The sequence below is a fragment of the Cydia fagiglandana genome, chromosome 18 (assembly GCF_963556715.1).
Source record: "Cydia fagiglandana chromosome 18, ilCydFagi1.1, whole genome shotgun sequence".
In the NCBI taxonomy this organism is placed as follows: Eukaryota; Metazoa; Arthropoda; class Insecta; order Lepidoptera; family Tortricidae; genus Cydia; species Cydia fagiglandana.
Genome location: NC_085949.1, coordinates 8,126,071 through 8,139,926, shown reverse-complemented (window position 1 = coordinate 8,139,926; position 13,856 = coordinate 8,126,071). Strand labels below are relative to the sequence as shown.

General features: G+C 37.5%; 1 protein-coding gene and 1 long non-coding RNA gene across 2 annotated transcripts; one reads left to right on the top strand and one right to left on the bottom strand.

Annotated features, from left to right (window-relative positions):
* The first annotated feature begins 5,810 nt into the window (after positions 1 to 5,810).
* On the top strand, positions 5,811 to 7,593 carry LOC134673118 (uncharacterized). The gene is made up of 2 exons (XR_010099419.1): positions 5,811 to 6,275; positions 6,744 to 7,593. It is a non-coding gene; the product is annotated as an uncharacterized LOC134673118 (long non-coding RNA).
* Positions 7,594 to 7,701: 108 nt separating this feature from the next.
* Positions 7,702 to 10,479, bottom strand: LOC134673117 (SAGA-associated factor 11 homolog). Its single transcript, XM_063531054.1, has 4 exons — positions 10,053 to 10,479; positions 9,734 to 9,923; positions 9,189 to 9,332; positions 7,702 to 8,244 (listed from the first exon to the last, which is right to left on the bottom strand). The coding sequence occupies exons 1-4, from the start codon at positions 10,405 to 10,407 to the stop codon at positions 8,016 to 8,018; spliced, it is 918 nt and encodes a 305-aa protein (XP_063387124.1). The 5' UTR covers positions 10,408 to 10,479; the 3' UTR covers positions 7,702 to 8,015.
* Positions 10,480 to 13,856: the final 3,377 nt, after the last annotated feature.

The window sequence follows — 13,856 nt, the reverse complement described above, 5'->3', positions numbered from 1 at the left end:
AAAGGCCAAGTTATAAAAATATGGAAACAGCAGTTTCAAAAATGTTTTCTTCTTTTTACATTATTCTTAACAAATGACTTAGTTGGCCGAGCTACTAGCTACAGTCCGATAAGTACCTCCCGCGCTTTCGCGCGTAAAATGCGGCGAACAACTGTTTCTATCAGTGTCTTGCTTGCAAAACAGGTAGAGTAAAAAAGAAGGAATCTATACAGCGATACAAACATGATGCAAAAATATAAGTAGGTAATTAAAAGTAATAAATACAGCGATGTGAATTAATCGGTGTTTGAAAATGCGCGCTTTGTTTCTAGCGCTTACCTATTAAATTTTTTTGAGTTTTAACTACATTTAATTAAAAACTTATACCTGACAAGAATTAATATATATACCGAAATTAAAGTGCGTATAAGTCCATATGTCAACGAATAAAACAATAACAAATACTTGATCTTGTTATTTTGAACGTTTTTAATAATTATGTAAAACAAAACGGGAACAAACTCTGTAAAACAGACAATAGGTACTTACTTTAAATTCAGTAATTATATCCGTAAGTAAATTTACTTATACAAATTACGCATTATGCATTTCTACTTCATAATAACTTCCAAAGAGAAATGACGTCCTTACAAGGTTAATGTATTAGCGCTATGACGTACGAGCGAACATCAGTAGCGCGTGAGAATGAAATAAAATTATCGTTTAAAATTGGGTTTAAGCAATAAATAAACGTAATTGGAAATTACTTACCGAAGATATGAGATCCCATCTTTTTTCTCACACTTCCGATAATGGTTTATGCACCCTTTTACAACGCAATGAGGCATTTTTACGTTATGCTGCGTGACAACTTTCTACTGCGCAACTCGCCACACGACTGAGCGCCGTGGTGTGATAAATGCGATTATCACACCCATGTAGCGGCCCCCTTTTCAGTGCTCGTTAACCGCGTCCTTACGAAGTAATATATATGTCAATGTCTATAAGCCAGTTTTGCAAATCTGCTTTTCGGGATTGTCGATTTGGCAGCTTATTAATTTGCACAGTGTGGTAACTTGCATTGTCTAAAACGACTACACTCGGTTCGTGCAAATTCGGCACCAATTTTTCCCGTAACCATTTGTTGAAGTTTGCCGCATTCATGTCATGATGATAGTCAGCTGCGATCGATTTAGTGCTGAATACTAGCAATGCATTGGGCACAAAGCCACTTTCAGAACCAGCATGCACAATGATATATCTTTTTCCTTGAGAATTTTTTTCAATCAAACCTGTTGTGGACGGGCCCTGCCAAGACTTTTTTGGTTTGTAATGTTGGTGAACATAAGTTTCGTCCAGATATATTATCGGTTTGCCTTCAGCACGTTTCAAAGCAATGGTTCTCAAGAAATGATGCCGCCAAGCTGCAATATCGTGCCGCTCAATTAGCTCTGAACGTTCATTCTTGTTCTGTTTAAATTCAAAACCGTTTGCCAACAATATTTGACGTAAAGTTTCTTTGCATCCAGTAAAATTTATCGATTCTTTTAAATCAGCCAAAAGGGTTCTGAGAGTAGGTACTTGTTTTCTGACCACATAATATTCATTAATTTTATTTTTGATGGCTTGAACATCGAAGCTATCCAAGTTTGATTTGGTAGCTTGATGAGGCCGCTTTTGCCCCGGAGTACTAAAGTCACCATTGTTTTGTTTGCCTTCATTTAGTATATTTTTCAAAGTTGAAACACAAAAACCTGTACGAAAAAAACTTTAATCAATAATATAATTTAATAATAATGGTAGACTCGCAAAATTGCAATCAATATGGTGGTAATTTCCATTTTGCGAGTTTCATACGTCTGTCTATGTGACCATTAAGTTACGTTACTTTAGGTTAGGTCAATGGTTAAGTTAAGTAGGTATACCTAAAGATTCCATCGACACGTTGGCCGCTCATATACACGTACACGGTGGCTAAAAAATAACTGCAGTCCCGGTGCCAGGGAGGTTTTAGGATTAATACTGAGCAACTTACCCTCTCATAGAAAATGGACCAGCCAAAATGTATACGAGTATTATGAAACAGCCAAATTTTTTTTCGCAATGCCGGGGTTGGTCCCATAGTAAAAAATGCTCAGTATAACCCCAAAACTTCCCTGTCAACGAGAATGCTAACTGCATTCTCGTTAACAGCCACACTGTATGGACATTGGACATGTTTCGAAACGTTAACGTTTATTTTATATTTTTATATCAACTTTAACTACTGACCAGTCACTCCACAGATTTCTTCTAAATATTGGTTTTCAGTAAATAACTCCTTATGTTCCAATGTTTTGATGTTGTTGATATTTTCCAGAATTTCTAATTTAACCGTTTCTTTACACACTTGTCCTGTTTATGAGATTCAGGCATTAATAAATTTACGTACTTAATCAAACTTATAGGCAAATTTTAGAACTAGTACCTACTTAAAGTATCAAAATATTAGAGCACCAACCTACTAAATTGCTTACGACTTGTAAACATTGCAGTTTTTCTTTATATAACGCTTCTTGGCGACTGCGTACATTACCGTAATTGTTTGCGAGTTTAAATAATAGGTTCCGGACCTCACTCGGTATAGTCATTATTAATATTCTTTCAAATAAACCGCTTATATACCGCGAACAATTTGAATGGATGACATAAATTGACAACAGACTTTTAGCTTTTTTAAAAATCATAGACAATTGGTGATACCACAAGGAAATATCAGTCAACAAAATTTGGCTAGCCAGACTCTAGTTATGCATCAAGCTTTTCTGAAGACCTACTTTCATCCACGCATGTTTTAAATATGTAATCATGCGGTAATGCTCTAGTTTCCTAGGATACCGGTGCCGTCATATAGCGGCCGTCTCCATACTAAATAATACGGCTAAATATGGATGTCGTAGTATTTGTATGGAGACGGCCGCTATATGACGGTACCGCTATCCTAGGAAACCAGAGCATAAGTACTTTACGAAACTATTATACATATAATCTGTGACGAAAGTCAATAGTAGTTACTAGTATATTAATGCTTTGCTATTCTACTTTATCTATCAAAATAAAACTATACTAAGCTGGCTATGTATGATATTCTGGTCATCAAAAATTTATCGAGAAATTCCGAACTTCCACTCTAGCTAAGGGTGGTATTCCATCTGTCCAATGTCATTGGCTCACTCTCTCATTAAGCAAAATGTGAGAAAAAATACACATTGGACGAAGAAATTGGACAGGTGGAATACCATTCTGGGGCATGCCCCAATACATGCGTCGGCGCCTTGTCAACTCTACGGCTGGTGTTCGACGCCGACCCTCAAAAGACGCTAGTGTGGAGTGGCCTTAATGGCTAGTAGCCATTCAGGGTGTATAATGGAATTAAAATATTAATTATTCGCCTGGTATAAATCAAGTATAAATACTTTTCTCTACAGAGATCAGTCACGAAAGAATACAAAAGAAATGATCAGGAATAAAACACGAAAATGTAGTTACATACATTATATTTTTTACATTACCCAGAACATTTGCTAGTTCACAGATATTTCATAATTATTTTACAATATTATAAACAATTTTCAGCCTGACATATTTTCATTTTCCATTAGAACTGATAATATTGATACAATTAATTTATACAAATGATTTTACATTAAATTCTAAGATACAAAACCCTGTCTAAATAAATCCAGCACACAGTTCAAGTTCCATTAAATATTCAGGAATGAATACATTCAAATAACAGTTATATGTACAGTACCTATACATTAATATTTACATTAGGCATTTTGTAATCATCAGTACAGTCAGCAGTAGAAGTTGCTAAGCGGGCGAGGTGTTCAAAATGATCTTGACGCGACTTTATTCTTAACCTCACATGATTGATATTTTTCAGTTACCTCTATTATTATGTGAGTGACAGCTATGCAACTGCAACTACAGTTGCATAAAGCATGTGAGTGGCTGAGAATATACAGGGTGTAATTTTTTACGTGATACAAAATATGTTTATCTAACTCCATAAACAACTAGCAATTGAATGCTCCTACTCTCGTTGAAATCAGACAATTTTTTTTTTAATTTTTTTATGTTTTTTCGTGATATTTTTTGTACTTTTAAAGGATATTATGATACTAAAACAGCTTTATAAGATATTTAAAATGTAAAGTGAACTAAATTACTTTTCAAAGTAGCACGTTGGCCGCTCATATACACGTACACGGTGGCTAAAAAATAACTGCAGTCCCGGTGCCAGGGAGGTTTTAGGATTAATACTGAGCAACTTACCCTCTCATAGAAAATGGACCAGCCAAAATGTATACGAGTATTATGAAACAGCCAAATTTTTTTTCGCAATGCCGGGGTTGGTCCCATAGTAAAAAATGCTCAGTATAACCCCAAAACTTCCCTGTCAACGAGAATGCTAACTGCATTCTCGTTAACAGCCACACTGTATGGACATTGGACATGTTTCGAAACGTTAACGTTTATTTTATATTTTTATATCAACTTTAACTACTGACCAGTCACTCCACAGATTTCTTCTAAATATTGGTTTTCAGTAAATAACTCCTTATGTTCCAATGTTTTGATGTTGTTGATATTTTCCAGAATTTCTAATTTAACCGTTTCTTTACACACTTGTCCTGTTTATGAGATTCAGGCATTAATAAATTTACGTACTTAATCAAACTTATAGGCAAATTTTAGAACTAGTACCTACTTAAAGTATCAAAATATTAGAGCACCAACCTACTAAATTGCTTACGACTTGTAAACATTGCAGTTTTTCTTTATATAACGCTTCTTGGCGACTGCGTACATTACCGTAATTGTTTGCGAGTTTAAATAATAGGTTCCGGACCTCACTCGGTATAGTCATTATTAATATTCTTTCAAATAAACCGCTTATATACCGCGAACAATTTGAATGGATGACATAAATTGACAACAGACTTTTAGCTTTTTTAAAAATCATAGACAATTGGTGATACCACAAGGAAATATCAGTCAACAAAATTTGGCTAGCCAGACTCTAGTTATGCATCAAGCTTTTCTGAAGACCTACTTTCATCCACGCATGTTTTAAATATGTAATCATGCGGTAATGCTCTAGTTTCCTAGGATACCGGTGCCGTCATATAGCGGCCGTCTCCATACTAAATAATACGGCTAAATATGGATGTCGTAGTATTTGTATGGAGACGGCCGCTATATGACGGTACCGCTATCCTAGGAAACCAGAGCATAAGTACTTTACGAAACTATTATACATATAATCTGTGACGAAAGTCAATAGTAGTTACTAGTATATTAATGCTTTGCTATTCTACTTTATCTATCAAAATAAAACTATACTAAGCTGGCTATGTATGATATTCTGGTCATCAAAAATTTATCGAGAAATTCCGAACTTCCACTCTAGCTAAGGGTGGTATTCCATCTGTCCAATGTCATTGGCTCACTCTCTCATTAAGCAAAATGTGAGAAAAAATACACATTGGACGAAGAAATTGGACAGGTGGAATACCATTCTGGGGCATGCCCCAATACATGCGTCGGCGCCTTGTCAACTCTACGGCTGGTGTTCGACGCCGACCCTCAAAAGACGCTAGTGTGGAGTGGCCTTAATGGCTAGTAGCCATTCAGGGTGTATAATGGAATTAAAATATTAATTATTCGCCTGGTATAAATCAAGTATAAATACTTTTCTCTACAGAGATCAGTCACGAAAGAATACAAAAGAAATGATCAGGAATAAAACACGAAAATGTAGTTACATACATTATATTTTTTACATTACCCAGAACATTTGCTAGTTCACAGATATTTCATAATTATTTTACAATATTATAAACAATTTTCAGCCTGACATATTTTCATTTTCCATTAGAACTGATAATATTGATACAATTAATTTATACAAATGATTTTACATTAAATTCTAAGATACAAAACCCTGTCTAAATAAATCCAGCACACAGTTCAAGTTCCATTAAATATTCAGGAATGAATACATTCAAATAACAGTTATATGTACAGTACCTATACATTAATATTTACATTAGGCATTTTGTAATCATCAGTACAGTCAGCAGTAGAAGTTGCTAAGCGGGCGAGGTGTTCAAAATGATCTTGACGCGACTTTATTCTTAACCTCACATGATTGATATTTTTCAGTTACCTCTATTATTATGTGAGTGACAGCTATGCAACTGCAACTACAGTTGCATAAAGCATGTGAGTGGCTGAGAATATACAGGGTGTAATTTTTTACGTGATACAAAATATGTTTATCTAACTCCATAAACAACTAGCAATTGAATGCTCCTACTCTCGTTGAAATCAGACAATTTTTTTTTTAATTTTTTTATGTTTTTTCGTGATATTTTTTGTACTTTTAAAGGATATTATGATACTAAAACAGCTTTATAAGATATTTAAAATGTAAAGTGAACTAAATTACTTTTCAAAGTAGCATAAATCACAAAAAATGTTTAATGACTTGTGATTTACGCTACTTTGAAAAGTAATTTAGTTCACTTTACATTTTAAAGCTGTTTTAATATCATAATATCCTTTAAAAGTACAAAAAATATCACGAAAAAAAATAAAAAAAATAAAAATAAAATTGTCTGATTTCAACGAGAGTAGGAGCATTCAATTGCTAGTTCTTTATGGAGTTAGAAAAACATATTTTGTATCACGTAAAAAATTACACCCTGTATAAGAGCGTGGCAAGGTCATTTTGAACACCTCGCCCGCTTAGCCACTTCTGCGGCTGACTGTACAAGAGTTAATTAATAATTTGTTGACGCAGCTTGACTATATTTATTCGTCTGAAATATTAGGTTTAACTAAAGTTTATAACGAATAAATGCGCGGTCATTGTGTGACACATGTCGGTATCACACGGCCATATTTGCTCAATCATTCGTGTTCCATCTCTTTCCTTCCTTATCCTTAATATGGCAATTAAGAGGAGCAGCACAAAGTGAATGGAGTTAGACCAAGCTAAGTCGGCAGCGATTTTGATAGCCTAGCCTGTGCAAGTGTTATTTTAAAACGTCAAACTTGTATGAAACCATGACGTTTAATTAGCACTTGCAGCCTATGCTATTGCTGCTAACTTTGGTTGGTCCAACTCTAACTGACTTCGAAGTTTGCAGCATGCATTTTGTGATTTTTACAGGGACGGAATGGGAGTTACTTTCAGTTTAAGGCGTTCTGTGAACTGTTTATTGTATGCTGCTGTTCTAAATGTATATAAAATCGATTCAATGCCATCCCTTACGATAAAATAATCTTGTCAAGTAAAATGCGACCTTGCGACTTTCCACTACAAATTATTTTACTTTTTGGTTAAATAGGCAGAAAGTAATATCTTACAATGAGCGATGACAAAGCGATCTCAGTCCATAATCGGTCGGTAAGGGTGGTCTTCCACCTGTCCAATTTCTTTGTCCAATCTGTATTTTGTCTCACAATAAGCAATTGTGTGATATCTATTATATTAATAATGTAAATATTTCAATACAGTTACTATTATGATTATCAAATAAATGGTTTATTCTTTTACAATTGGTTTTGTATTTATTCTAGTTATGCGTCGAGCTTTTCTGAAGACCTACTTTCATCCACGCATGTTTTAAATATGTAGGGGAGACCGAGGTGAGTTGACCCCTCCCCCCCTACCGACCTTCCATTACAAATTATTTTACTTTTTGGTTAAATAGGCAGAAAGTAATATCTTACAATGAGCGATGACAAAGCGATCTCAGTCCATAATCGGTCGGTAAGGGTGGTCTTCCACCTGTCCAATTTCTTTGTCCAATCTGTATTTTGTCTCACAATTGCTTAATAAGAGAGTGAGACGTAGTGACATTGGACAAATGGAATACCACCCTAAGGTACAAAGTCTTTCGTTCAATACATTAACAAAACAGCCATATCTATAATTACAAGATAGTTGAAGTTTGATCATCCCAACCAAATTGTCCCGTCTACTCCCTCCCATTAGGCGACATCCTCTCCCTCTTATTCTTAGGTTTCGGCGGCGCCCGGTGGCGGTCCCTCTTGCGGCTGGACGAGGAGCAGGACGAGGAGGGGCTGGAGTCGGGCGGGGAGCCCGCCTCGTCCGCGCCGATGCCGCTCTCGGGGGTCGAGGGCTCCAGCACGGTGTTGCGGAGCGCCCGGCGCTGTTCCTCGGTGTGTTGAGGGCACCTGGTAGATCTGAAATTAGAAAACAATCAAATTTAAATTCTGCATGCTACACCAAGCCAGGCGTGGCTCACTCCGCGATTTCGTCGCTTTGCTACAAGTAGCTAAAAGTACATCCGTTCGACCCCAATTTTGGGGTTTTCCATAAGCCGAGCGTGGCGCTGTCGCCATCGCCATCGCCATATCTGTGCTGATCGTGACAGACGCGTTTTGTTAGAGAGTGAGTCTTCTGTACCTAGTACTATTATTTATTCTGTGACCAAGCAGGGATTAGTTGAACTAATTAAATAATATGTTATTGTACACCTTTGTAAACCCGTATTCAGCACATAAATAATTACAAATGCAATATTTGTTTATTTTGTCTAGTAAAAAAATAATTACTTATACTTATTTAGATTTTCAGGTTTATTGAATAAACTTTTAATCAGGGCCTGGGCCTAGGGGCCCAGGCAACATAGCAATAGTTTTGAGATGGGAAGGGGTCCCACTAAATTCTAAGTGCCATACCAAGTGCCTAGGTCTCTAAATCAAGGCCTGCTTTTAATGACTTTTTTTTCAGTCTAGTTAAAAATGGAACCTCCACCTATGAATATGGAGCTGGGGTGTCTTCATTTGTTGGTATTATAAGGACTCTGATTTTTGCAACATGACAAATAAGTGAGTCAAATCCTTTGTTACTAGGTAACTTCAAGTTGAGCAAGAGCTAAAACCACATCACTTCCATAACAGCATTTTAGTTTATATGTATATTTGTGTTTATTTTTTAAGTGAGAAGTGAACCTATAAACCTAGAACATGCTGAAGCGATCAACATCAAAATCAAAGTGGTATGTTAAAATTTAGTTAGTGGAATCAGTTTCCTCCCGAAATGGAAATTGTATGAAAAAAGTACCTTTTGTCAGTAGCTTCCCTCTTAAATAAGAGAAACTAATATCTTTCTTTGACATACCTACCTAGTGCATAATTTTTTTGTGTGTTCGGACACCACACCACAAATCTGCAGCAGTAAGGTTTTCTTGTCATTGGCAGTCATTGTGTCATAGGTAACACCATCGTTAGAGTCAGAGTTCTGGTTTCCATTATTCCTGTTGTTGCCACTGCGAAGGAAATTATGTTAATTAAGTTAAATGTTAAGTAAAGCGGGCAATGTTACTTAAAATCCCTCACTGATGCTAAAGCACTAACCAAGTAATTATCCAGTCATATTGTCAGGGATAGTGCAATACTGCATAACTAACAAATACATTTTATCCAATTTCCTTGTTACATTGTTTGAATTTGGAACTCTATTGGCTTTTCTAGCTATGCGGTATTGCACTGTCCATGACAATATAGTCATTTAAGTTCCAGATAACAAAGTAACTAAGTTTTTAGAAAGCTTGCTTGCTTAATTGCCAGTTATTCTGCAGAAGAGTTAGGAGCAAGAAGTGTGAAAATACCTCTATGACAAAATGTGTCCTTTTCACCACTATTGTTATAATAATTTCAAGAAACTTACTTATGGAGTTTATTAGGCTTCCTATTATTATTGTTCTTAATCCTTCTTTTCCTGCGTTCATTCTGCAAGGACCCGCCAGCCCAGTCTGCATCATCTTCGTCGTCACTGAGGAGTCCAGCGTATGAGGTTGGCTCGCGGCTGTTTGACGCTATACGGCGGGACGCAATGCGTGAACTGTTGCGACCCATTCCTAAAAAAAAAATTGTTTACATGGTTTATGGGCACAAGGAAAATGTGTGAATGCCTAGTAATAAATAACAGTAGCAAAAAATACTTTTAAAATGGACTTAAATTAAATTGCTTATCTCTCAGGACTTACCCATGCATTTTTCTAAATGCGGAGCGAACCTAGTTGCCGAGACAGGTCTCTCACAATTCGGGCAAGAACAGTTACTATCTGGAGTCTTTTTTAACACTGAAAATCCAAACACATCGCATTCCGGCGAGTTTATAATTTTGTAGGGCTCTTCGTCTTCTTTCTCTCCTTCTATTAAATCCGTCAACCCAGTTTTCAGGCCGTGGTGGAACTCGAAAATAAATCCAATCGCAACATCGTCGAGTACACTATCGTAAATAAAATTGGCTGCGTCTTCGGCATTGCTTTCGCTTTGCATTATTTCAAAGAATTTATTATTTAAGTCATTCATACTAAGTTCACTTACGATGGTATTCATTGTGATTATTTACAAATTAATCAAACCAAATTATTTTATATCTCTACTCAATTCAATAAAGACCATGAAATGAATTGAATGGAGTGATGAACGAATGAATGAAACGCATCGAATGATTTTCAAATTTGACAGGCGTAGAAATGTACCTCCGGGATTATTCCGGGATCTTGCCGGGAAATACTAATTTATTAATAAACTTTTACTCACAACAAAATACACAGAAAATTTATGTACATGATTTGAAAAGAGATTTCCCTTTGTTTATTTGTTATTTTTGCGTAATAACTCTGTGCATATAGATCAAGGCCTATTGACTTCCTTGGAATGACGTGACCCTTCATAATTGTACATGTGTGCTCCGTTTCTAGAGCTGTATTGCCAGTAATTACCATAAAAATATTTTACTACAGCAACATTGCTAGAACTGGCTTTGTCTATACGATTTCTAGGAACAAATCCAATTATTTTATCAAATATATTTTGATTTGTATTTTATGAAGTAGTCAAAGTCATATGTAAATTATTATTTATTTTTTGAAATATGTAAATTATTATCTATTTCAGTTTGTCTTTGTCTATGTTCATAAAATCTATGAAGGGTAGACGTGCCTCTACCCTCCTTGATAAAATTTAAAAAAAAATCTTTGTCAATAGGCCTCTTTGATAGGCCTTGATTTGAGTCTGGCCGGTAAGAACATAGGCAAGACAAAAGTCTGTGATGTCAATGCTGTCATTTAAGTCATTTAACGCCAAAAATAGAAATTTTCATATAAAACGATTTGTAGCTTCGATAAATTGAGAGCGACTTACATAAATCCAGTAGCACCTTAGCAGACCTCGTGGTGCTCTGCTTTATCGACAGCTGCATATATCCATAGGGGGCACTGGGTCACTAATAAGTCTCTGGTTGATTTTCACTTAAATCGCAGCGACGGGACTCGAGATATGAATTATTTTAATCGGAGCGCGGCGCACTCGCGGCCATTGGGATTTAACGGCAGGAGAAGATTTTTTTTTTATCCTCGCTAGGTGGCGCGGTAGTAGGTCGCGCCGGAAGGAAGGGCTTTGAGATAAATGCAGTTGCCAGTTCAAAATATCTAGCTACAAAGTACACGAAAATATATTCTTTACTAATTGTGTTGCTTTGTATGTATAAGAAAAATACCTATTTAAATATGCATAGAAATTGATTAATACTAATCTGTTCCTCTACGGAACATGCCGCTCACCTTAAAAGCACGTAGTGTCTTTTAAAAGAACACGCGAAAGTTCAACAAGATAAGAAACTTATACCTAACTTAAATGCTAACATTAAGAGTCGTAACGATTGTAGGAATTATTCTAAGGGTAAGGGACAGACCTTAACTACGGGTCTTTTGAACAAGGTGTTCCCACTTTTTAAAGTTACGACGCGAATAACTTGATCAGTGCCCGGATGGACAGCATGAACGCGCGCGAGTTTCCACTGTAGCGGCGGCAAGTGGTCATCGCATACCACAACAACAGTGCCTTCACGGATGGCGGGACCGCGATCTTGAAGCCACTTTGTACTCTGTTGCAGTTGATGAAGATATTCACGACTCCATCTACGCCAGAAATGCTGGACAGCTTGTTGTACCCAGCGCCAGCGTGTAAGACGACTAGGGCTTTCGTCGATCAAAGAAACGTCCGGTAGGGCCGTTAGAGGCTCGCCGATTAAGAAATGAGCCGGCGTAAGAGGCAACGGATCGGAAGAGTCTGAACTTAACACGCAGAGAGGACGACTGTTAAGTACCGCTTCGATTTGACAGGTCAGCGTGTGCATAGAATCATATGTTTGCGTCTGTGTACCTATTACGCGATATAAATGGGTTTTGAAACTCTTAACAGCCGCTTCGAATAGTCCACCGAAATGGCTAGCATACGGTGGCTGAAAATGCCAAGTTAATCCTTGTTTTAAGGTTTGTTGGTTGAGAGCGCTCATGACCGAATCGTTACGTAAGAACGCGTATAATTCTTTAAGATAATTGTTACAACCAACAAAGTTACGTCCGCAATCGGTATATATATCTGTACAATATCCTCGGCGGGACGTGAAACGACGCAACGCAGCTAAAAAACCTTCTGTGGAAAGTTCGGAAACTAACTCAAGATGTACAGCCTTAACGCTCATACATACGAAAACTGCAACATAACATTTAATTATTTTTGCATTACGAACCTTATTAGCGCGAACGTAGAATGGCCCGCAAAAATCGCACGAAGTTTTACTAAATACGCGCGCGGGGCGCAAGCGAACCGAGGGAAGCATGCCCATGCGAGGTTGCACGCGAGTGGGGCGTGCGCGAAAACATGGAATACAACGATGCACGCGTAGACGTACAATGTCGCGACCCGAAATAATCCAATATCGCTGTAAGAGCGAGTTTTGCACGCACTGCGGACCGGCATGCAATTCGTGTATGTGAGCATCGTCAATAATAAGATTTGTAAGAGGATGTCGTTTAGGTAAAATTAATTGATGTTTTGACTCATAAGGTAAAATCGATTTATGAATACGTCCGCCGACGCGTAATAATCCCTCACTATCTAAAATAGGCGCGAGACGCCGCAAACGTAACGAAGGGGATTTATTTGACGAAATATTTTTAATGTCGTCTTCAAACACTTGTTGTTGAGTAATCATTATAAGTCGCTTTAATGCAAAGTGGTACTCTGGTACGGTGATGTACTCAGGGAGCGTTTGTTTATGTTTTCTACATTTGTTGTAAAAACGAAATATTAATGCCGTGACGCGAACTAATTTACCTAGCGACGAAAATCGCGTAATAAGAGTATCATCGTCCGGGGAAGTAGGCAATGTGGACACACATGCGCAATTAATATTTGTTGATTCAATTTTATTACGTTTTTCCTCCGCTGTGTTTACTACCGGTTTTTGTATAGGCCAGGAGTCGTGACTTTGTTGGAGCCATGTGGGACCATGGAACCACAAGTCATTTTGTACGAGCGCGGCGGGCAACAGACCGCGCGACGCCGGGTCAGCGCTGTTGTCAGCTGACGGGACGTGACGCCAGCAGCTCGCCGGGACACGGGACAAAATCTCACTGGTGCGATTAGAGACAAACGTTTTCCATTCGTGCGGGGGTGACTTAAGCCACGCGAGCGCGACGGAACTATCTGACCACGCGTACACTTGATCGGGGCGAATGCGATCACCGTAAATGCGCATTACTCTTTCTATCAACTTTGACAGGATCACGCATCCCATTAATTCCATTTTCGGAATAGTAAGGCGAATCCGAAGTGGAGCTACGCGGGTTCGAGCTATGACTAAATAAGTTTGAACCTTACCGGTATTGTCCGTAAGACGTATATAAACACATGCGGCATACGCAATTTGACTTGCGTCTGCAAATCCGTGAATTTCGATTGAATCGAAGTCGTCAGTATTAAAAATATGACGAGGA

Bases quoted from the DNA above. Each gene is read 5' to 3' on its own strand.
- LOC134673117 (XM_063531054.1), bottom strand. From the start codon at position 10,407: ATGAATACCATCGTAAGTGAACTTAGTATGAATGACTTAAATAATAAA. The intron at 9,333-9,733 runs GTAAGTTTCTTG...TTTCCTTCGCAG, and splicing joins AAGCCTAATAAACTCCATAA to TGGCAACAACAGGAATAATG. The intron at 8,245-9,188 runs GTAGGTATGTCA...TTCTAATTTCAG, and splicing joins ACAAAAAAATTATGCACTAG to ATCTACCAGGTGCCCTCAAC.